General features: G+C 32.1%; 2 protein-coding genes and 1 pseudogene across 7 annotated transcripts; 1 reads left to right on the forward strand and 2 right to left on the reverse strand.

Moving 5' to 3' along the window:
- The first annotated feature begins 851 nt into the window (after positions 1 to 851).
- LOC148627244 (dol-P-Glc:Glc(2)Man(9)GlcNAc(2)-PP-Dol alpha-1,2-glucosyltransferase-like) lies at positions 852 to 7,709 on the forward strand. 6 transcript variants are annotated; one of them, XM_088570293.1, is made up of 4 exons: positions 852 to 1,073; positions 3,419 to 3,449; positions 4,995 to 5,192; positions 6,609 to 7,709. In XM_088570293.1, exons 1-4 carry the CDS (start codon positions 895 to 897, stop codon positions 7,689 to 7,691), a joined length of 1,491 nt encoding a protein of 496 aa, XP_088426419.1. In that variant the 5' UTR covers positions 852 to 894; the 3' UTR covers positions 7,692 to 7,709. The 6 variants fall into 6 exon arrangements, with proteins under 6 accessions (XP_088426419.1, XP_088426449.1, XP_088426430.1 ...); XM_088570323.1 differs by having other exon boundaries at positions 852 to 1,041; XM_088570312.1 differs by having other exon boundaries at positions 948 to 1,041; positions 3,419 to 3,628.
- Positions 7,710 to 9,381: 1,672 nt separating this feature from the next.
- LOC148627245 (ras-related protein rab7) lies at positions 9,382 to 25,082 on the reverse strand. Its single transcript, XM_088570365.1, has 5 exons — positions 24,994 to 25,082; positions 14,886 to 14,938; positions 14,471 to 14,597; positions 12,531 to 12,749; positions 9,382 to 12,188 (listed from the first exon to the last, which is right to left on the reverse strand). The coding sequence occupies exons 2-5, from the start codon at positions 14,936 to 14,938 to the stop codon at positions 11,970 to 11,972; spliced, it is 618 nt and encodes a 205-aa protein (XP_088426491.1). The 5' UTR covers positions 24,994 to 25,082; the 3' UTR covers positions 9,382 to 11,969.
- On the reverse strand, positions 20,722 to 22,047 carry LOC148627246 (zinc finger protein 862-like; annotated as a pseudogene).
- Positions 25,083 to 25,127: the final 45 nt, after the last annotated feature.

A 25,127-nucleotide genomic window follows, 5' to 3' on the forward strand; every position in this document is an offset into this window, starting at 1 on the left:
ACGTAAAGATATTTTTATATAGTGACAAGAAAACTTATGCTCAAGATGTCGAAAAAGTAATGTATTTTTAAACAAGGAATATAAATATTTTTTAAAATGTTATAATGAAAAAATAATAGATTGAATATAAATATTTTTATAGTTACTAGATGATCTTCTTTACTCAAAGAAAAATGAAAAATGGAATAAAATATTATCAAATTTATAAAGTTGCAAGAAAAAAATTCGAGAGTTATTAATGATCAATGGTGAAATAGTTATAATCTAGAAAAATGATAAGAAATTATTTGTTTTGAATTAACAAATGAATAGTTGAAAATATAGGTATTTTACTATTAGGAATTAATACATTTGGTTAAGAGCACGTGTTTCGACTATTGGCGTCTCACCAGTAACACTTTATGCCAAACTATATTATATTTATGCTTTGTTTGATGCTTTCTGTATTATACACTCGCTTTAAATTTTTGAGTTTGCAATTTCCAATTGTTCAATAATTTGAAAAATATATGTATAATTTGAGGTATTTTCTTGCCAAATAAATTGAACTGTGCCAGTTGTTCTTAGAGTTTGAACAATATTTATTTTCTCTATCTACTGATAAATTATTTATCTTAAATTCATATCTAATTAAACATCCTGCACAAGCACAAGTTGTATTTTCAAAATCTTGAACTCATTTTCTTGACACTTTATTGGAATACTTTACATTCATTTTTCTTTTGCCTTAAATTGAAAAAAAAACCTTTTTGACGCTATTTCACTGCTTCATGTCCTTAATTTTTCTTCTCGACTCTTTTTCTATACTTCTTGACGCCTCTTGTTGCTAATTAGTGAGACCGTCGGAACAACTCGGATTTCTTCTAGAAAAGAAACATCTGCATCATTTGCAAAATGAACATATTATTTGGGTTTTCTTGCCTTGTAATTGTTCTTTCAGTGACATTTATGATAATCTACAATGCACAGAAAATGCCCTATATGGATGAAATTTTTCACATTCCACAAGCTAATCAGTACTGCATCGGAAACTTCAGTAGTGTAAGGCAATTTGGTTGCATTTATAATATGGGGTAGGCATTGCCTAAATCAGCGAGTACCGTGAGCTTTACCATACATGTACCGTCTGTGCGAGACTCGTAAAAATATTAAAGGACATCACAAAGGGGGGGGGGGTCGACCCGGATGAAAATTTTTGCTTGGCAAGTGCAATATTTTTATTTATATTTAAGCAGCAAGCAAAATCATTATTTCTATTTGAAAATCTGTCTTGTTACTAATGGGGGAGTTTTTTTTCAATAATTGAATGTCTTGAACATTCCCTCCCCCCCCCCAAAAAAAAAAAAAAAAAAAAATTCCAACCCCATACCCCTCTTTCCCTGGTATGTCTAAAAAACAATCAGGACATCCTGAGTGCATTCAACATAGTTCAAGTCAACTTGTTTAGTTAGGCTTAAGAGTTAGTATCTTGGATTTGTATGGGCTGTTCACAGTTTCTTTTTCTGGTTTGGTTTTTTAGCAAGTCTTTGTGGCTTGGGTACAACAAAGTCAGCAACAGTTGATTTCACAGCAGTCTCTTTCCGGTTTTGGTCATTTAGAAGGTTTTGGAATTGCCTATTTTTTTGTTTCTCAGTTTTCGCAAACCAACACTTGTGAGAAACAAGATGCTTTCTGTATGGGCCAAAAAGTTTGTAGTTCCCTGTCCCATATAAGGCACGCTTAAGGTCTATGAGCTGCACCTCAACAATGTGCATCAACTTGGTTGTTAACGAAGGCACAGGTTGTGGCTTCCATTCAACTGCTCTCTTAAACACATGATTTATAGACTCGCAGTTATTGTTTGTCCATAAGCGATCATGCTTTAACTGCATTTTAGGTTGCCAAACATAATCCTCCAACCTGTCCCATAGGCAAGAATTGAAATAGTCTGAAAAGAAAGGGTATTTTGGACACATGATGTCAGCTAAACTGTTGAATTCTGTCTTGTCACTGGCATTTATTAACCCTTTACAATCAAATATTTCGGATACTAAATTCTTTCTTTAAAGATCTTTCTTTATCGTTGACACTGACTTTATTTTTCAAGTGTTTGGACACATTGTCTTTGATGTGTTTAGTGCAAGAAGGCGCTTTATGTTAGGGAACACATTGTCAATGGCTTTTGTCAAACCAGATTTGTCGTCAGTGCCAATATGAATGTCCACACCTTTAACTGTCTGATAGATGGGACATGCGACAAAAAAGTATGATAAGATAAATAAGAACCGTCCCACTGGAGGTACACTACAGAATGAAAAATTGTACATGCGTTCATTTAAATTTTGTAAATTCGTATTTCAGAAATGTCAATATACACTTTATTCTGGACAAAAACAAAGTATCTACTGAAATTTCGTACTTTGCAAATTAAAACTAATTAAAAGCAAATATATAAAAAAAGGGAATAAAATAATTTGTCTACAGAATGAAAAATCGTACACGCGTTCATTTAAATTTTGTAAATTTGTATTTCAGAAATATCAATATACACTTTGTTTTATCTTAGTGTGAGATTTGAATGTTTATCAACTAAAATACCTCAATTAATCTCTGTAGACTCTCTTCATAGGTGAACCTGGGTTTAGAAGACCCCCAAGGACGCCACATTTTACAGATATATGCGATAATGTTGATAATAACTTATTTTAAAACAGTATGGAGTTCAAACTTTTTCACACACATATTTATTATAAAATGATAATTTTCTCAAATTTCTCAGAAAGCTCAAATTATAAAGAAAAAGATAAAAAGAAATCTGCAACAAAGTTTACCGAAACCATGTGCTATTCCTTTTAATTAAATAAAACAACAACAACACGCTTGTTTGTGTATACACCAAGCCTTACCACAAGCCGTTTTGCATAAACATAACCATTGTAGATCAGTGTTACTTAATTATTCGAAAAGGATATCAAAGAAAGTGAACATCTTCAATCAACGGCTTCAATCTCATTAATAACCTCAAGATTACGAAACGTAATAAAACATGAAAGTAAGATTTTCTTTTCTATTTTTATTTAACACTTATAAATATCATCATGCCCCATTAATCACAATAAACAATAGTCACGCATGGCATGTTCTCTGAATTCCGACCAGCATGGCATGTGTCGAATAAAGTCTGTGTATTTATTATATTCAAAATCGTGTTCTAAGGTAAAAAAAATAAATATCTTTCCATTGGTACACTTTATTTAAGATTATGGATGATATTTCATGTCCTGAGTGCACTCAGGACTCCTGTGCTGTGTTTAGACGCACACCCCTTTCCCTTTGCTCTCAAAATGGTCAATAACTTCACAGCACTTTGCAGTACTTAACATTTTTTATCCCTTAAGGGCATCTCTAACAACATCCATTTCGGTTTCAATCTGTGCAGATACCGGAACTATTACAGTTCTCCACGGATGGTAGGAATATTTTACATGTGATGTAAACAAAATTCAAACGACAGCTGCAAATTCCAAACAAGAAAATGATTGCCTTTCCTATCTTACAAAAGCTATGCTGTGATTTTGATAATATAATCGGAGTTGTATTTTTTCCGAGGCGGGTTAGGTTCTTGACAACAGCATCAGCGGAGATACACGTATGTACATCCACATGTTTCCCGAAGTTTTTATAAACATTGTATTCACTTCTTTAAATAAGTAAAACAAATTAGAAAAAGACTTGAAAACTATCAGAAAAGATGAATTTATTTGTATTGAAACGTAATCTTAACCTATATTTTTTTATTTGTTTGATTGAAGGACAGTCACTTTTTGTTACTTCCGGGACATGACTTTTTTTTCGTTAGTATATTGGGGAACCTTAAGGGAAATTTTGAAAGTACATGTAATAACCGTAGAGCTCACACCGCTTTGCGGCACTCGATATTATTGCATGATACTGATACTGTTAGTGTTAATATTATGTTCTGATTATGTAACAAATGTGTGAAGTTCTTGAGCTGCACCCTAGCTACCTAGTATCATACTTCTCATGCTAAAACTTGAAGGTCTCATGGATATGACTAGTGCAATTGTCCCAGTTTCTTCCACCACAGGAGCTTGATATCATATCAATAAATGCTTTACATACATGTAGCTCTAAAATATGGGTTCACTACCAGAAGGAACTGAAAGAAATTACTGAGCTTTATGGTAAGACATACAAAAGTCTTCATTGGATGAAAGTTGTAGGACAAATTGGCCTCGAAAGGTGGATAATAACAATTTTAAATCAAAACATGTTTCTTGTTTGACCTGAAAACCACAATCGATGGAAAACAATCCAATGATAAGGCCTTCAAGTCTCCATTAGCTTAGGTTAAAGTTGTAGGAAGACTGAGTTATTGCCCTTGATATGCAAAAAATCTTATCTTTTTTTCAGTTTTTATTTAACCACAAATTTGTGCTTCAACTTTAAGTTTCAAATGAATCATGGTAAGAAAAGATTTCTTTGGGGAGTTACTGCCCTTGAAAAGAAAAATAAATTTGGCAGTTTATGGCTTATATCTAAAGAACCAAGGCCAGAGAAAAAGAACTTGTGTTTAAGCTAACCCTTCCTACCCAATTTTTTCTGCCTACCCTAAAACATTTTATTGGTATTTTTTTTTTATGAAATGTTGACAAACTTTAATTTTTTAGTTGAGCACTATTAAAGTCATGCATTATAAATCTTCTTATAAGTGTCTATTTAAAATAATTTAAGAAAAATAAAATGATTTTACCTACATACCTACCCTCTTTTGTCATCTAATGTAACCTTTAACAGATATATATATATATTTTTGGCCTGATCAAGTTTCTGGTGATAAGACCTCATTTATTTAGTTACATTGTCAGGTCATTTGCCTAATACCAAGAGTTTTAACACTTACTTGAAACTGTCAATTTGGTGAAATCTTAATTTTGTATTTTTTTTTAAGTTTGATAGTTTATAATATATGATATCATAAAATATTCTTACAGTGGGATCCAATGATAACAACTTTACCAGGCCTCTACCTGATATCTGTGGGAGTTCTTAATCCTCTTCAGAAAGTATTTAATGTGAATGTAGAAGAAGTTTGTTCAGTATTATGGCTGAGGATGATAAACATCTTGTTTGCTGTTGGAAATTTTTACTTGATTTATGCACTGGTTTTCAAACTTCATGAAAATGAGAAGGTAAATTTTGGTTAATGTTGTCATTTAATTGATTTTACTGATTGATTGTAACTGGTATCACACATGAAAAAAAAAAAGAAATTTACCCATGTAATGCAGTTTTCATAATTTCATGAGCTAAGGAACTGTCATGGTCAAGTCAAGTGGTTGTATAGAAGTCTTCATGTCTGCTCATCAGATTTTTGGTGTCTGGATCATTAGCCCATACAATTTATATTTGTTTAGCAAACAAAAAAGGGATTAAAAAAGGTGAGGTTTAATTTGAATTAGACAATCACATTTGAAGTACTACTCAACCAGATCCTTTTAATATTAAACAATGTGTTGAAGATGTCTAATTCATTTAAGCCAGGAGTTGTGGTTGTTTTCCACTACAATAGTCTGTACCGGTACTTTTTTATGCTTTAGGATTATAATTAAACTGATGATGCTCCACTTAACAATCTTTTTATTAAACATCCTTTTTTAACTAAATGGATATTTAAATTTGATTATCATTTAGGAGTTATACTTATTTCCTATTTTGATAATTTTGGTTGTTGGAGTACCTGTGCTCACAAGATCATGCTTTAATGTTTTAATTTAAATGTGAATGAGTCAAACTTGTGTTTTTTTTTTCTGTGTTTTGTGTCTGCATGCGGGTATGGATCATTACAGTTCTACTCAGTAACATAAGGCATCATTTACTTTGTTTATTTTAAATGCATAAAAACACAATAGGTATTTAAACCAAATGTCCAAAATCTCATACTCACAAGCACAATATAAATATGAAAAGACGGAAAATATTTTGTCACATGTACATTCAAATAAAATATGTTTAAACTACACTAAAACTTCACTCAAAGTTCATTAATTTTTAATGGAGGAATATATCAAAAATACACTACTCAACCTATTAAACAGTTGAAGCAACCAAGGCTACACAAGTCTCAAGAGTTTGGTTTAACCTTTGATCATTTTTATATGGGCTTTATGTGCATATATTCTGTACTGAAAGGCAATAACAAATAAGCTGGAGACAGAACTAAATATCAACAGTGCCAAACTACTTATAAATTTAACAAATATCAACCTTAACTTCAGCATTACATGAAGAATGTAATCTTCTTGACACTTCAAAAATGATTTTATCCTTGTATATTGACCTAGGGTGTCTCAACAATGTATGGAAATATTCTGGATCTGTACACAGAATATTGTTTTTTTTACTTTGTGTATGTTTTTTCCTGGCTGGCCGATAGGTTTTCACAAAATGAGTTGACACAAAACAAGGAAATAAACAGACACATCTTAATGTAAATTATAAGCTGGCAGTTAAAATTAAGTTGAAGTTGCCTTATTGTAAAAAAACTTTTATTGTTTATTGATGAAATGTGATTTTTCATGAATGTAATGTATTCATTTTTTTTTCAGAGTGTTATGACTAGAGCAACCATTTCAGCATTAACAATGAGTCTTCTCCCTTTACTGTACTTTTTCAACTTCCTGTACTACACAGATGTTGGATCAACATTTTTTGTCTTATTTATGTATTTACTTCATCTCCATGACAACAAATGTGTGGCATCTCTTGTTGGTGTAATTGCTATTATGTTTCGACAGACAAATGTGATATGGGTAGTTTTTGTGACAGGATTAACTGCAGTCGATACTTTAATAGATTGGGCTAATCATCAGCATGCGTACTTAACTACAGGCAACTCCAAGTCAGACAAACACAAAAGTTCAAGGAAAAAAGATTACACAATCAGTGAAATAATAGACATTTTCATGAAGTCGCTGTTCAATGATCTGTTATGTATATTTCCATTATTACTTAGCATTCTTCAAACCTGTTTTTCATACATTTGTATCATAATAGGATTTTTAGCTTTTGTTTTCTGGAATAAAGGAATAGTAGTTGGTGATAGAAGTCACCACACAGCATGTTTAAATTTTCCACAACTGTTTTATTTCATACTGTTTACTTCATTTTTTGCATTTCCTTATTTTTTCATCCCTAGCAAAATATTTGCCTTCTTAAAAGATCTTGCCACAAATTATGTAAAAACATTGTTATTTTTGTGTTCAGCATTTATATCAGTTTATTATTTCACTTATGTTCATGTGTATTTACTTTCTGACAATAGACACTTTACATTTTATATATGGGCCAGGTTATTTAACAGACATTTCATAATCAAATACCTTATGATTCCTGTCTATTTGTGTTCTTATTGGGTTTTCATACATTTATTACAACACAAAAGTAGTTTCTGGAAGCTTGTTTATTTTATTTCCTTATTTGCAGCCACTGTACCACAAAAACTTCTAGAATTTAGATATTTTATAATTCCATATTTGATATTTCGCCTGAACATTAGACAAGGATCTCTATTACAATTGTGTATAGAATTTTTATTGTATGTGGCAATTAATGGTGCAACTATTTATCTGTTTGTTAATAAGCCATTCAAATGGGAAAGTTCAAGTGATTTACAGAGATTTATGTGGTAATAAAATTTTACATATTGATATTTACAGTGTTAGTTAAATGTTTTCTGCATGGTGCAATAATTTTGCAAATATATTCAGTTTATAGTTGATAAATTTAATACAGATGCTTTCATTCTTACATTCCTATCTCTAATTGAATTGTGCAATTTGAACATCAAACCATTATATTTTTATTTTTATCATGTAAATTTTCATCCTTGAGCCCAAACACTGGTGTTTAACTATTTTTCTTGACTTTGTTTCTTTGAGTTGTAATGTTTCTTGCACAGATGGAAGCTTGTACATGTACCAAGAAACTTGAAAACTAAGGGAACTCACTAAATGATGCCCTCCCCACTTGCAATGTGTAAAACCCATAAGTTTTATTATCTCCCTTTAAAAGCATCTGGTCATACTTTTCCTGTTTCATGCACGTCTATGGTGCCCAACCTCAATGTGTAATGTCATTAAATTTCATTCAAAGGTATAAGAGGAGTTGAGCTTACAAGATGCATGGAAATGCATTCTAGACTGATGGATAGGTGGACAGGGCAATTCCTACACGTATCTTCTTTGTACTCCTATCTCTGTTAGCAGGAGTTTCAATTTGAGGTCTGTAAGGAAAAGGTCACAGTATGTTCTTAGCAATAACTTGTTTCCCTGGCACTACTTTTGCTTTGATGGATTTTAAACTTGATGGACCAGGAAGACAATGATTTGAGTCTGGTATACTTTAAAATTTTAAACAGTTAGTCACAACCTCTAAAATCAATCCAACCACTTGATATACATTCACAGAGCTCCATTTAAAGTTTTCAAGTACTGTTCTAGTATTATTTTTTGTGGATTCTGTTACATAAATACAATGTACTGTCAAGTGACCACCATATTCATGGGTACCAATTTTCCTGGTTTAAAAAAAATTGGTGTTGCAGTGTTTAAAATCATTTTGGCAGGAACTATTTTTTTGCACTTTCAGTCCACTATGAAAATTAATGTTTACAGTAATTGTCGAGCTATCAGGAAAATGCTGATTTCTGGCCTCTTATTCCAAAATGATACAAGTCACAACCTATCTAAATTGATCCTAGTCTTCCTTCAATGGCACCTTGTGATACAATTTTAGATAGATCTATACTTATTCTCAAGTAACTGTCTGGACACCAGAATGACAGCAACAATAGCATACCATAATATTAAAAAAAATGAAAGAACTTAATAAGCAGGCTCACATATCCCACACTGAAGTTGGAGATGGTCATAATAATGCAAATAAAAACAATTTGGCTGCCATTGACTGTTCGGTTGATATTTCACTTGTTGTTTTTATATGGGCATAACTCCTACAAAAAAAAAATAAGTGATCAAAATTTCCTAGCAAAACGCACAACTACATAATGTGCAATTACTATATACCAACATATAAGTAATTTGAGGAAAACTGTGACTATTTGACTGTGGGACAACTCAAAAATATAGAACTATGTACGGCTTGTGTGGGGTGTTACTTTATTTCAGCAACTGGGTGACAATGTATTTAAACAGTTTAGCTAAATGCAAACTTTCCGTTTAGAAGCATAAAATTCTACAGAACCTCTAACTAGTTCACAAACTGCATATTCACGAGTAAATTAATGAATTAAAATATTTCAGGGTCTTAAGACGATATAATTTTCCTGTTATGAAAGGGCCTTAAGAAAAACAAAAGAAACACCACATGTAAAAATTTATTTTATTCATAATTATGATCATATTTAAATATGGGAGAGAAATAGTATCATTTGCTGAAAAGAAAATTGTGTATCTATTAAATAATACAAGTAAGACACAATCAGTACTGGATAGTTGTATCACAGTACAATTAATTGCACCCAAAATACATAGTACTTATCATCCAGTACAACATATAAAATATAACTCAGAAAATGATCAAATTATGTGGTTTGTACTCCAGAAAAACAACTAGCATATATAAAATATATTGATTTTGGTTCTATTTGTTCTTATTTTTTTCATTGAAAATTTTAAAAGGCAGAGAGAAAACTTGGAAAAATAATGAGGACATATGCACCACAAAGCCAATCCAATATTGAAAAAATTTTGTGTAGAACACCTTGTTCGTACTGTATAAAGTACTTAAGGAGTGACAGTTATATTTTTTTGTAGTCTATTATAAAATAACCTCAATCACGTTTGGCACACTAAATAACCTGCATAGCAGGTTATTTTCAAGTATGCACCACAGGCATTGACACTATTTCAAATTTCAAAAACATAACAGTCATTCCTTATAATTTAATTTTAGTATCAAAATTTCAGGAGTAAATTAACAAAAAAAGTTGATGATGTCAAAGTCACATTACAAAATTTAGTCTATGAGATGATGGACAAAATTGTTTTATCCAATCAGAAAGCATGTTACATCTGAAATTAAATTATATACTAATATGTAACATAGTTTTTTTGCAGTATCATCTCAAGCTGTTGTGTGGCAAATTACAATTAATAAGACTGTCTTACAGTCCACCACATTTAGCATTGTGTGAGAAAAAATTTGCATTACTAAGCCCAAAACAAGATTGGTTTTGAGCATTGGCCAGGACTACCTCAGCTAAGGAGAATATTTGCTTGAAATTCTAAATCTTAAAGCAGTCTTGGTCCCTACAAAATATAATTTTATTAATATTCACAGCATTATAAAGAATTGGATATAGGATGCATTAGCACTTTTGATCATGGTTAGCTAGAAGTTCAATGTAAATCCATTTTCCTTTGGTAATTTTCACTAGATAATTTTTTTGGTTTTTTTTTAACTGATAAAATAGCAATATAGCAGGGAGGTAGGAAGCAAACTTCATCTCCATTTCATGCATTGAATTTAAGTCAATTTTATGTTGAATCATTAATTCTTCTTAACTTTAAAACTTCAGTTCCTTGCCAATCAATTACATCCCTGTTGAAAATCAATTATGAGCACTAATTAGCTCTTAAACATCAATGTAGTACATTTCCCCCTTTTTCTGATGTTCATATTAAAAGCAATTCTTATTAATATAAATAAATAAATCTCAATTTTGCTGGAGAATAAATTCTGAAGCATAACTTAATAACAAGCAGTGAGTTTGTTTCAGTAATCAAATACAAATATGTATTATTCACTATAGACAAATAATTGCAACAAATATCATATTCATTCAAAAGTATTTTTGACATGTTTATTTACACATGCTAATGAAATATACAACAAGTTCAAATTTATCAATTTTAAATTAATGTATTCATTCAATTCTCTCACAATTTAAATCAGTTCTTGAGACATGTAAAGGTATTATCAACTAAATGTGATTATTGATGAATTTAACTTGTTCAACCTCTGTCAAGAATATTAAGCATAATGAAATTCTATATTAGCTGAAACAGAAAATTTAAGATTTGAAAAAATATTGCAAAGATCAAAACACAATTCAACATATAAAGCAACAGGTTAATAACTATCATATTGGGTCAATCCATTCATAATCCATTCACACAAGTAAAACCAATTTCACAAATATACTGCAATTTACTCTTTATGCAACACTGACTGACAATTTAAGTATTTCTTTACTTCAACAACAAAATTTGTTTCATTTGCTGGAAACAATCATTATCAGTTAACACGCACCAGTGTCTTCCCCATTAATATTGAAGAGCACAGTGCTCAATGGCATAGCATAATTCTTTAGGCTTTAAATAATACAGCACAATGCCCTTCGTACATTCTAGCCAAAATAGTATCCAATAGAACAGAACATTATAGTGCTGCATAAAACAGCTCTACATTGACCTAGGGAAAAGACTGATTATAAACCCTACATTTTAATTTCAATTTAAATTGTGTATATAAATTGGACAAATGTAATTACCCATTCTACATTTCCCTGATTGTAGTTTGAAATAACTTACTTGTACAATTGACAATTATCTCCCTTGAAATAACCCCCCCCCCCCAAAAAAAAATATTAAATCAACATTTGCTCAATAATGGTACAGCCACAGAGAGAAAACAAATATGAACCAATTATTTGTCATAATGCACTAATCTTCATCAATTCCCCAGTGTATATATGATAATAAACATCACATGTAGATTTTAATTTGATATTGTCAGGCACAAAGAAAAACTGAAAGAGTTTCCCTAGTAGAAAATCATTGCTTTAAAATATCACATTTGATGCTATTTTGTTTAAATAACTTTTTTGTAAGCTGTACACTATCATCAACATGAAGTGGTCTTGAGTAAAAAATAGCCTAACATTATTAACATCCACAACTTTCTTTTTGTTTGTTATTGTCTCCTGTGAGTTTAATTTCCCCTGGAAATTCATTGTACAGTTCTACTTCTGTTTCTTGTGCTAATGCATTCTTTGCTACTGTCTGGAAAGCTTGTTCTACATTGATTGCCTCTTTTGCACTTGTTTCAAAGTATGGTATATCTCCTTTGCTCTGGCACCACCCCTGTGCCCTTTTTGCTGTTACCTGTAAAAAAATCAATACACATTAGTTTGGTCTTAGGTCTTCTTACCTAATATCACATTTAGTGGTGAACATACAAACAGTAAATTTAAAGGTCCTGGGTTATTTTTTTCACCGCTTATTTTCACAAGTTGACCTAAAAACCTTTACGGAAATAAACTTTTAATAGCTACCATTCTGTCTGTTTTAAATGTTACATCAAATTTAACCTAAAAAATTTTCAGAATTTTTATTACATATTGGTACATTTGTATTAGAATAATCTTTATAATTCCTGCATGTATTTTTGTAAAAATGTAATGCTACATCACATAATGATACAAGATATCACCAGCATGTACTCACGGCTCTGTTTTCTAAATCTATCTTATTTCCTATTACAACAAAAGGGAAGTTTTCAGGATCCCGAGGACTTGCTTGTATCAAAAACTCATCTCGCCAACTGTCCAACTGTTTAAATGTATTTGGCACTGTTACATCAAACACAAGAACACAACAATCAGCCCCTCTGTAGAAAGCCACACCTAAACTCTGGAATCTTTCTTGTCCAGCAGTGTCCCATATCTACATAGAATAAACAAATGTTGAGATGGATATAGGACATTACTTACACTTGTGCTTGAGAACAGGACATAGTTTTTTCTCTGTATTTAAAAAAAAAAAATTCATTAAAGAAACTGATAAACAGACCTACTGTTCAGTCTGACCTGTTTTTTAAGTAATTTAATCATATTTGATACATGTCACTATTTTTATATGATACAGCATTATTGTTCATCTTATATAGAAAAATAAGGGTATTTTACTACTTATTTAAAAGATACAACCCTAAGAAAACATCTCTCAGTCATATGAGGAGTAAAAAAAAACAAACTACCCTCACATTTTCCTCCTTAAAATATACACAACTTTTATTTCCAACAGTAGTGTTCTATATAGCAATATTTTGATGATTTGTCCAAACATTAAATGTTAGTGTGTAAAACTGGAAATAAGGATTTTTCCATTACATGATAGGTACCAGAACTTAACATTAAAGTCTACTTGAAAGAACTTTCTGACCTACCAACCTTTTTGACGTATTATCAGAACATTGAAATGAAAACATAAAAGGACATAATGGATTTCAAAACTAGAAATATTCCATTAAATTTATAATAAATATGTAATCATATATTATACCTACATTGCACAAAAAAATTAAAATCCTGAAAACATTTTTAAGACCAGACTTAAAAAAAAAATTTCTGTTAGACATTGCCCAGAAGATAAAAAAAAAGATGGGTTGGTAGGAATACGTAAATAATTTTTTTCTGACTGATCATTCCAAGTCTGAATTTTACATTCAAAAGATATAGATATATAGATAAAGTACAAAGATGTGTAATACAATATGACTGCCTTTACTAATAATTTGTGTTGTTTACCTTTTAACATCAATGAATAAGCCCAAACAGCCCTCAAGATGACAGAAAAAAATACTGATATAAAATCAGGAAATCAGTAAGAGATTGATGACATTCAATCATTAAAAACATTTCAGTTTCTTTTATGGGTTGGTAGGGGAATGTCAAACAAACTAATGTTTCACTTTTGCCTTTGATATCTCATAATTTGTGCATGTCTGTGAACCCTAATACATCCCCAAGAAGTAATTGAATATATGTCATTTAAAAAAAATTATTGTAAATTGCAACACAAACCAAATGTAATATCTATGGGACATTAAATGATACTGAACTTCCTTTTGCATTCATATATCCATGGACAGTTTGGACACATGCTAAATTACAAATCAACACACAGGAACAACTAAAATTTAAACTTTATTTCAACACCACAATGTTAAAAGAGCTACTTTTCTCTGCATTCCCCCCAAAAAAGATAACTCTAATTAATCAAGAAAAAAAACTCATCAATTGATTATTCATATTCCAAGAATGATAACTCTAATTCATCGGAAAATAAACTTGGCAAGGAAAAAAGAACTGAAAATGAAATTTAAACTTAATACATTATTAAATACTAAAAAAAAACAACTCGTTTCTATCAACAAAATTTGGGGGTAAAAATATGTTAAAGAGCAGTAACTTTTATGTAAATAATCACCTATACAAATCTTAAAAAAGATCTGTTGATATCTTCCAAAGTCATCATTTGGAAACTGTTGAAGGACAGACATGCAACTACAATATTTTTGGAGATATTCACATAATACCACCCCACTTTGTGTGGCAGGGTATAAAAAGTACAAAATTGTGAATATTCCACAAGGTTGTTCTCACCTGCATTGTGACTAATCTATCGTCAACCATTACTTCTTTCGTGAGAAAATCAGCTCCAATCGTGGCTTTGTATTGATTGCTGAATTTTTTATTCACATATTGGTTCATCAATGATGTTTTCCCCACACTAAAATTCAATGAGAAAGATACAGTGTAACTTATTTGGTGTACATTTGTTTTACAGAACCATTATTAATGAACATCTATGAATAAATTAGTCTTCGTGTATATCATTATTCAGACTATATTAAATAAGTAGTACTACTACAACAAATGAACATTAACTCCATGTTATACCCTCTTTTTAAGTACATTTACTACTTTCAAATGTTAATCAGAAAATCCATTAACAGGAAGACATCGGTCTACAGTAAACACAGGACATTTATCTAACATTCATGTCTAACAAACTTACCCACTGTCACCCAATATGATCACTTTCAGTAAAACCTTTTTCCTTGAAGCCATCTGAAAAAGTGGGGGAAATATTTAAGGTTATAGCTAAGTTAAATCAAAGTGCTGCTAGTACTGAGGTTTTTGATTCTTGTGCAAATTGTAGCATGAAAAAAAAATTCGAAGAATACAGGATGTAAATAAAACTATGATCATACATTGCATATTATTTAGAACTGTTTTTCCAAACATATAAAAACTGAATGTCAATCAATACTACACATTGCTAAAGTATAAACTGTAATCAATAGTTAAACAGAATCCAACTTAACATAAATTTACAAATTTTGTTCAGTGTCATCTTTTTGCCAAATTTTTAAACCTGTCAAAAAGTTAGTTTGCATTTACATTCAATAACAATATCAACAGTGTATTTATCCTACTCTGAAATTAAAATTAAATAAAACCAGCTGAAGAAAACAATTTCCTTGATGAACATGAGATTTTAAAAAATTTGACATTTTGTATCAATTTGAATTTTTTCTGCCAATTTTACTTGGTTAAAATCACTGCCATTTACTTCCAGTTCATTACTTGGTAAAATACTAATGATAGAATGGAAATTTTTACTTATGAATGAGTTAAATGGAACATGCTCAAAACTTTTAATGCTTCTTGACTCATTACCGCAAGAACTAAATTCCCTAAATGCAAATTTATTACTAAATGATTATCTTTCATGGCCAAAAAGGAGTCCCTTAAATCTTAGACTAGATCTTAGTTTTACTTGCAGAAATGATACAATATTATTGAGCTGAATAATTGCCAGAAACATATTTACTGGATATAAAAGAGGTATAGAATGATATTAAAGGAATTTTTTGGACTACATTTTTGTGTATATCAAGAAATAGTAGGAAAGTCCCAGTGACATACAAATGTAAGGCATTTTGATGCTGAAGGATCAAACCCCCCAAAAATATAGTGGGCCAATGACACAATTTATGAGAAATTTGTACAAAATAAATGTATAATGACAACTGAATATTTTAAAAGGCTACAGCTTAGTTAGAAAAAAAAAACACCATAGTTTGTCAATGATAATATTTAGCAGAAATTTATACATAAATGTATTCATTTCAAAGTATTCCAAAATATATCTACAGTTTAAGAAATTCTACTTTTAATGGAAACTTTCTTTAGGTTACCTATTCATATATCAATGATAAAAATTTAAAGTTGCCCAGTAGCCCATGGCTACTAGATTTTTAGCTGGGCTACCAAAATTTTAGGTAAAATTTAGTTCAACATATAGAAAACATCACACACAAATATGATCTGGGCTACCAGCTTGTATTTCCCAATTTTTATCCCTGATATATTGACATGTAGCTATCCAATATCAGTTGGAAAGAGTGTGGCTTTCATCAACATGAATAAGGGCCAAAAAAAAGAAAAATACTTCAGCCACAATGCCAACAGTCAGAAAAAATCTGTAAACCTGATATTTCAATCTTACATGTACATGTACTAACTTTGAAGTTGTTAAATAATATGAACCAAAAATCACAATGTATTCAAATCAAGTAAGTGGAAGTATCATAAGCACTTAGCAGTGTTCCAGGTAACGAATAGGAGCAATAAGGCATAGGTCGTGAAATAGGATAATATGGTATTTACCTCATCACAATTCACCAGTGTAAAAAAATTCTGCAAAGGATGCAGCCTGATGCTACCAAAGAGGTTGACCTCTTGGATGGGGTAAGTAAGGACACACTTTATGGCACCTTGAAGCAGTTGAGCAAACCACTTCAAGAAATCCATTCACTTAATAGTCAAGTTATTGTCCAGACAGTTTTTGTGTGGTATGGCACTTTCACCATGTGGTACAAGCTTTCCACTAACTTCTTGTAACAAATAAGTACTGTATTTTCTGAACAATAAGTCGATATTTTTTTTCAGCAAAGTGTCAGCCTCGACTTATCGTCCACTTCGACTTATCTAAGGATTCTTCAAGAAAAATGTTCATCGACATTGCTTTTCATTAGATTTGTTTAGTTCACTTTTGATTGCTGTAATTCAAAATTTTTGGTAAACTGCAATCAAAGAAAGCCGTCACTCAAACAGTAAAACCGGCAATTGAATTCGAACATTATTGATCATTGCAGCTATCCTTTTATGAATAAATATGATGACGTTAATAAAACTCTGGGACTTTGAAACTGTTAAAATATAAATAAACTCAAGAAGATATGTTAACAAAACTCTTTTTTTGCTTGGAAAACATTATCAAGTGTTTTGGAGTTACTGGTCCTTTAATATGCAAATTAATACCCAATTATGGTATGTCGTAACACATTCGCACGTGGCTCAAATTTTAATTCAATCAAGGTGTTATCTAAATTGCTTATTGCAACAAAATTTGCAGGTAACAATTATTTTTTATTGTATTTCGTAATACCAGGCAATATTGTGTAATATGGGGTAGGCATTGCTAAATCAGCGAGCACCGTGAGCTTTACCATCGTTGCACCAACGGTGCGAGACTCGTAAAAATAAAGGACATTACATGGGGGGGAGGGGGTCAACCCTGATGAAAATTTTTGCTTGGCAAGTGCAAAATTTTTATTTATATTTATGTAGCAAGCAAAATCAATAATTCTATTTGAAAATCTGTCTTGTTAATTAAAAGGGGAGTTTTTTAATAAATGATTAGCTTGAACAATTTCTTCCCCAAAATTCCAACCCCATACCCCCTTTCCCTCAAAATGGTCAATAACTTTATAGCACTTCACAAAACTGTACATTTTTTATCCCTTAGGGACATCTCTAGCAATATCCCTGTCAGATCAATCTGCAATATTACAGTTCTCCACGGATGGTGGGAATATTTTACGCATATTATGTGATGTAAGCAAAATGCAGATGACAGCTGCGAATTCCAAAAAAGAAAATGATTGCCTTTCCTATCTTAGAAAAACTAAGCTTTGATTTTGATAATACAATTGGAGTTATATTTTTTCCAAGGCGGGTTAGGTTCTTGACAACAGCAGCAGTTGAACAGCGGAGATACACCGTAACACGTACATACACATCCACGTGTTTCCCAAAGTTTTTAAAAACATAACATTCACTTCTTTAGATAAGTAAAAAAAATAGAAAAAGACTTGAAAACTATCAGAAAAGATGAATTTATTTTTACTAAAACATAATCTTAACCTATATTTTTTTATTTGTTTGATTGAAGATAATGATGAGTTTTCTCTGTAAGGACAGTCACTTTTTGTTACTTCCGGGACATGACTTTTGTTCGTTAGTATTTGGGGAACCTTAAGGGAAATTTAGAAAGTACACGTAATAACCGTAGAGCTCACCCCGCTTTGCGGTGCTCACTACTAATTACCGCTCGTTATTATGACCAATTCATCAAAAAATTTCCCGCTTATTTCACACATAGCTGCACACGTTTGACGTATTCACAATTTCGTACTATTGATGACCTATGGCTTCAGAGCCATTGACACGCCATTCAATAAAAATAATTGAACTCGTGGTCAAAGTACACTTTAACAAAAACACATATATTTATTCAATTCAGAAATCTTATACTTGGTAACATCGCTGGAATAATATGCTGTTGAAAACAAACCGCTCCACTTGGATCTCCCCCGACATGGAAGATATAAATGCATACGTCTGACCCTCGACTTATCTATGTTTTTTTCGTCGATTTTGGTCAAATTTAGGCAATTCAACTTAAACACCACTTACTTATAGTCCGGAAAATACCGTACTATTTTTAAAAGAACAAATTTTGTAAGTAATGAAGATTATTTTTTTTCAAAATTTTAATCATAAATTAAAGTGAATGCCCCTGTAACCCTATCAAATACTGAAATTCAGATCACTACCAAAGATACAATCATAAACACAGGCATTAAGCAGTCATCTTGTGAACATTTTAGACACTTTACGGATAACGGTCCTATTCACCAGGTAACTGCTGAATGTATCTGATTACGACTGTTTAACAAACTACCTATAGACCTTAATCAGTACGTGGAAGTATCAATAAAATACATTGTTATTATAGATATCTTAATTAAAAGTACAAAAATGTATACTGCCACTGAACAAAAATATGGCATTTTAAACAAGAGACTCTCAAAGAGCCTGAATCGCTCACCTGGAAACCCATGTCCTATTAACTAAGTAAGTAAAATATCATGCTTTATTACCATGTTTGACAAAAAATTGCTGAAAAGAGCATATACTGATGAATGCTGTAAGTTCAAAAGAGTACCTAAGGCACTGTTAAATGTTGGAAATGCCTTCAGTGCTTTTAGAACCTCTGGACAAAATTTGGGCAAGGGTCCCCCTATGCCCGGGTCTGAGGGGACATTAACCCAGTATACATTTGCTAAACAAGAACATAAAATGAAGTTAAACCATGGCTATTCAACATTTTCATAATTCCCATTCATATCAGCAGACCATGTTTACTTTATAAACCAATTATGGTTGGAATCAAAGCAAGTATAAAAATCATTAAAATCTGAGCAACTGGTGAAAATGGGCACCTAAAAAATAATTTTAATACTACCAGTCAGATCAGAATATCATGTTTATCTTGACCATTACCATGCGGGAACCGTACATATACATGTACATATATATGGCCACCCCACTAGGCAGTACCAAAAACACAGAACCTAGAAATCTGCATTGTAAATACATAATTTGTGTGTATTCTGATCAAAAGTAGTTAAAATAATGCTGAGAATGTGTATTTTAAAATCATTTTTTGTAATTTACTACAAAAGTGAATGAATACTGTTTATATGTGTATGATTTGCCTCCATGCTGTCAGTTAGCAGAAAAGGTAAAAATGTTGATTTTCATTTTTTTTTATTCAAGTAAATTTTGTGAAGAATATCTAAGGTCATTGCACCATTAGAATAATGATTTTAAAACCTTCTTTTCCAAGCTTCGCAATGGTATGCAACTTTCAGGTATCATTTGTCTTGGGAATTCACAGTGAAACACTGAAAATTACTTGTTTAACATGTAAAGTAATATAAACTTTAGAAGTGGTTAGTGAGACCTCATCTGACAACTTTTATCCCTGAAGACTTTTGTAGTCCTAATAATAAAGATCATTTCAGCTTTGAAAGAATTTGGCTAAACCTAAAAGTTTTGGAGATACATGTATATGTGAAAAACTACAGTCTGACCCCTACACTGCTTTAAGTAACGGCTGCCATGTTTTTTGATGGATCAAAAATCCCAACATCAGTTCTATGCATGATACACCATGGAACATTTGTACCATGTTAGGTTTCAATTGGTCAAGTAATGTCAAAGGAGAAAGTTTTTGAAAGAAATAACATTAAAAATAGCAAAAATCGTTGAAGAAGGGCAATAACTCCAACATGGCTTAACAGATTAAAACCAAAATTTGACCAGAAATAGAGCTTATCATGCTGAACACTTTTACCATGTCGAATTTAGTTAAACCTAACAATTTTGGAGACATGTGAAAAACTACTGTCTGACCCCTATGTTCTATTTTTAGTAACGGCCCCAATGTTTTTCGACAAATCAAAAATCCCCACATCAATTCTATATAGGATCAGGGATTTAGCCAAGATTTTCAATCCATTAGTCACTTTTGCATAAGACTAAATCTCAATACTGTTTTTTCTTTTCGCGTCGCAAATTTATCAGCATGCATGTATATACATATACTTATAACAACTATATTATAAATAATAACATGTTTATTTCTATTTCAGCACTTGTATATAAATAACAGATAATTCATATTAATGAAAAAATATTTAACAACATACAGTTTCTACATTAGCAACTATTCATGAAAAAAACAATGAAAAAAAATACTTTGTTACTGTGTCATACATATCATGTGTGTAAAAATCTAAAAATTATATACTATTGTTGGCATGTGTCTAAGAATGTAAAGCACTGTTTACTTGATCAGTAATGCATAAACCTCCTGTCCATAGCCATGCACCACAAAGTGAAAGCCATCTTAAAATCAAAGGAACCCATATCAGAAGGATGGAGACAAACCTTAAGAAGAGTGTTCACTGATTCACCTTCAACCTATTCCTCAGACTGGTCTTGATCAGATTGTACCTACTAAAGCCCCTCTCACAGTCCACATAAGATACAGCAGAAAGAAGACAAACAGAGAGCAACTTAGAAACATTAGGATAGTCATCAGAAAAACTGCCCTTGGATAACAAAGATGACAGAGTATCTGCCATACTCAAACCTCTATACCCTACAAGAACATGCCTCATCATAGACCATTCGTCTCTGATCAAAGCACTGTACTCACCCTTGTCCTGTCCAAAATGCCTACAAAGGAAATCCACATGAACACTGCCATAGGAAACAAGCTCCTGACTACCCTTCTCTGGAATCAACTTGGGATCAAAGATAGAAAGAGCATTGAAAATGTCCTGTGATGGGAAACAACTCTGAAGATTAGAAACTAACTGGTCAATAAACCTTACATTAGGATTGTCAAAGTTGCACTTTGAGTTGCACTGTACTTGATCAAGTTACCATTGAACATGAAATGACCCTTCTCCCCAACATCAGTAGAAACCTGAGACAAGAATGACTTCAACCTAGGACCTGGAGTAGTTTTCACGTCAGATATAGCAGAACAAGCAGGATCCAAAGCCTCCTTAACAACAGTAAAAGTAAGATCTTCCTTCTGAAACACTCTACTAACCCTACAAACTAAACACATGACATCAGCCATAAAGTGTGAAACTGCCAGAACTCAAAAGTAGAAATGAACTTAACAAGACCACAAGCTATGATATTACCACCCTGCTCATCAGACTACAAACAACCAACTAGAATGTCAAAGTTTGACAACAGAGCCTCAACACTGCCTTCAAAGGACAACCACCTTGTACCAAAGACCTGCCTGAAACTTCTTCTCTGCCTTGTCAAAAATTACTGCCATTGATTTCAACTCTGCCCATCTTTGTAGTATATGCATGGAAATATCTTTGACCACTCTGGTTTAAATTTTGACTTTAATAGTCGATCGCTGCGACTCTTTGTAGTAGTTGACTTATTTTTAGACTGTTGACCTTTAGGTACGTTGTCATATGACGACGAACTAAAATAGTTTGTAATGGCGGACATAGTTGCGATTCGAACTGTGATTGAAAAATCCAAATATCTTTCCATTTTAAATACATACAATGACATGTTGAGTACTTTGAGAACGTGTCACAGCGCTCAACAAACAAATCATTACCGTTAATTAATTTGTTTGTTGGGATAATTAGCCTCAACCAGGTGATCAAGCAAGGTGTGATCAAAGGTGATGCAATCAAAACATTGGTCATGATTGTTTATTGTAAAACCCTAATTGGCTTGGGATAGGTAATAAAGTTGTCAATTATGGGGTCATGGGAACATCAGAGGCTTTTTTACTGATATTTCTTTGGGGGGGGAGCGAAATATCAAGTGACGAATTGTGCACAAGAAAAATTCGCCACTTTCGAAAATCATTCGTCAATGGTGAAAATGGCGAGCGCTAGCTAAATCACTGCAGGATATCCCAAGCAACATTCATACCAAATTTGGTTTCAATTGGTCAAGTAGTGTCAGAGGGGAAGATTTTTGAAAGAAATAACATTAAAAATAGCAAAAATCCTTGAAAAAGGGCAATAATTCCAACATGGTTTAATGGATTAAAACCAAAATTTGACCAGAGATAGATCTTATCATGCTGAACACTTTTACCCCATCAGAATTTAGTTAAACCTAACAGTTTTGGAGATATATGCGAAAAACTACAGTCTGCCATCTATCACGTCCATATAAAAATGTCCCATGCAAATTAGAATCTTTTCCAAGAGTGTTAACAAATGGTCCATTAAAATTCTGAATTAAATTGAAAATAGCACATTCTTATAACTTTAATCTCTATCACTGAAAGCAGATACAAAATTTACAGAAACTGAAAGACAAATTTAGCATTTATTACATAAGATGTCGATTAGTTTATTTTGGGACCTTTAATAGCTTGCTTTAATGTATGGGTTTTGCCCATTATTAAAGACAGTGTGGTGACCTATAGAAGTTAGTTTGTTGCTCAGCTTTTGGTGGATGACCATCTTATTGACAATCATGCCACATCTCCTATTTTTCTTTTTTTTCTTTTTGACCATCAGGCCAGAGGAGTCCCATTAAAGGAGAAGATCATGTTATTGTGCAAGTCATAAATATCGAAACTAATCCGTTCAATATTCATGAAAAGTAAATGGAAACAAAATAATTTCCTTTTCTTAATTAATTAATCGAGATTTATAATTAGGAAATTTGAATTTCCTGCGTGTATGGGTGCCACCATCAGCTGAACTGTGACGTCACGAAGTCAGTTTGTAAATAAGTAAATGATTACAATGTCCAAAGAAATTGCAAATCTGGGACTTTTCCCCTATAATTTCAACCCAAAATACACTGTAAATAGAAGAAGAGATTGAGGCACAACATGTAAGCAAATGTCAGACATCATTGCAAACAACGGGATTTTTGGCAGCCAGATGACTAGTATTTGTAAGGATAATCTTATGGCTACTTCCGAAGAATGTTTGTATAGCTGGTAAAAAACTTATAGAACATTTCTCTTTCATCATTCGTACAATAGTAAGCTTGACTGGTCATCATGTTTTGGTGATTAGATAAAAATGATCGTAGAAATATTTACGGGATATTCTTTGTTTGCATATTATTAGCAGTACTTGTATCAGTACCAAACCAACTTAGTGACGTCACGAGCTAATCGGAAGCTATCGGTAAAAATCAATAAAATCTGGCTATGATTTTCCTTCAGATAGGAGAGTTCAGCAAGATGGCTATCCATTTATATTTCAAGGATTTTGAACTTTGCATAGCCTTGAGCATTTTATAAAAGCGCATTTTGCATTGAAGATTATTTATTTTTGTTTACATGGGTATGATTTATCATAAGAGCCTCACTTAATGTAAAGGTGGTCTTTCCCTTTAAAGGGAGAAGTGTGGTAGTGGGGACACTTTCAATCAACTCCCAATGTACTGTATTTGACCAAAAATGTATGTGTACACATATAAAAATGTATATACATGTAGTGTGCCCTATTATGAAAAAACCCTATCTATAGTACACTAAAGCAGTCTTGTGAAAATTTGTAAAAAGCAACAGTTTTGATAAAATCAATAAAATAATGAACAGATATGGTAAACTGCAACTAATGCAATGGGTGTAACTAAATACACATAGTAAATACTTAGTAAGATCATAAAGGGCAGACAAGTTATTGGAATCTTCTCTGATGGATAGGAGACTGGATTAGTCAAGTGGAGAACAAGTTCAACAACTAAAATGTGGGTAACCCTAAGGTTTAGTGTTCTCCCTAAGATTTACAGATAGCATTCTGATAACCCCTGAATTTCAATACAGCATCTTGCATCTAAAAATTATAGCATCATATTTGTCTTGGACCCTATGGGGAGTTCTTTTCAGACAGCAACCTGGTAAAAAAAATAATATTTGAGCAATTTGATGCTATATGACCCTGGACCTGGGAGATCACCATCACATATAATCATATAGTTGGGAAGGGGGTATTCCATATACTTGTTCCCAACTTGCTTATACTAGAAGCCAAAAATTTCCTGACATCTTATGACATGCAGTGTCAGGTTCTTGTTCCAGGTTCAATGGAAATTATAAGTTTTAATGCCTTCATCATGATGTCCTTTTCCAAGATACTGATCAGCTGACACACACAGTGACAGGTTAAGTTGACAAAGCCCACCAAAACTAAAAGGACTATTTCACTGCATCCACTTGGATGTCATATCCTCATAATGATAATAAAAAGCTTAAGAAGTGGAACTTTATGACATATATACATGATGAAAGTATTTTTTGCCAAATGTGACATGCATGATTGAATCTCAGTCAACATCAACATTGTCAACCGAGGCAGTAGCTGATCAGAGAAATAAATCAATACAGAACTCATATCATATTACATGAATGACGAATGGAACCATTGCTTTGTTAAGATTCTTCCTATATATTAAAATACCTTGTTTGTAGTACGTAAATCAGCAAAAAGTCAAGACAAATGTCAGTACTGTAAATAAATCACAAATAACTCCCCAAAATGGCGCAGTCGCGTGACCCTCATTACGTCAAATTTTAACTTCCGAGTTAACTCGG

The sequence above is a fragment of the Perna viridis genome, chromosome 1 (assembly GCF_037379345.1).
Source record: "Perna viridis isolate PV_CMFRI_1.1 ecotype Kerala chromosome 1, ASM3737934v1, whole genome shotgun sequence".
Classification (NCBI taxonomy): Eukaryota; Metazoa; Mollusca; class Bivalvia; order Mytilida; family Mytilidae; genus Perna; species Perna viridis.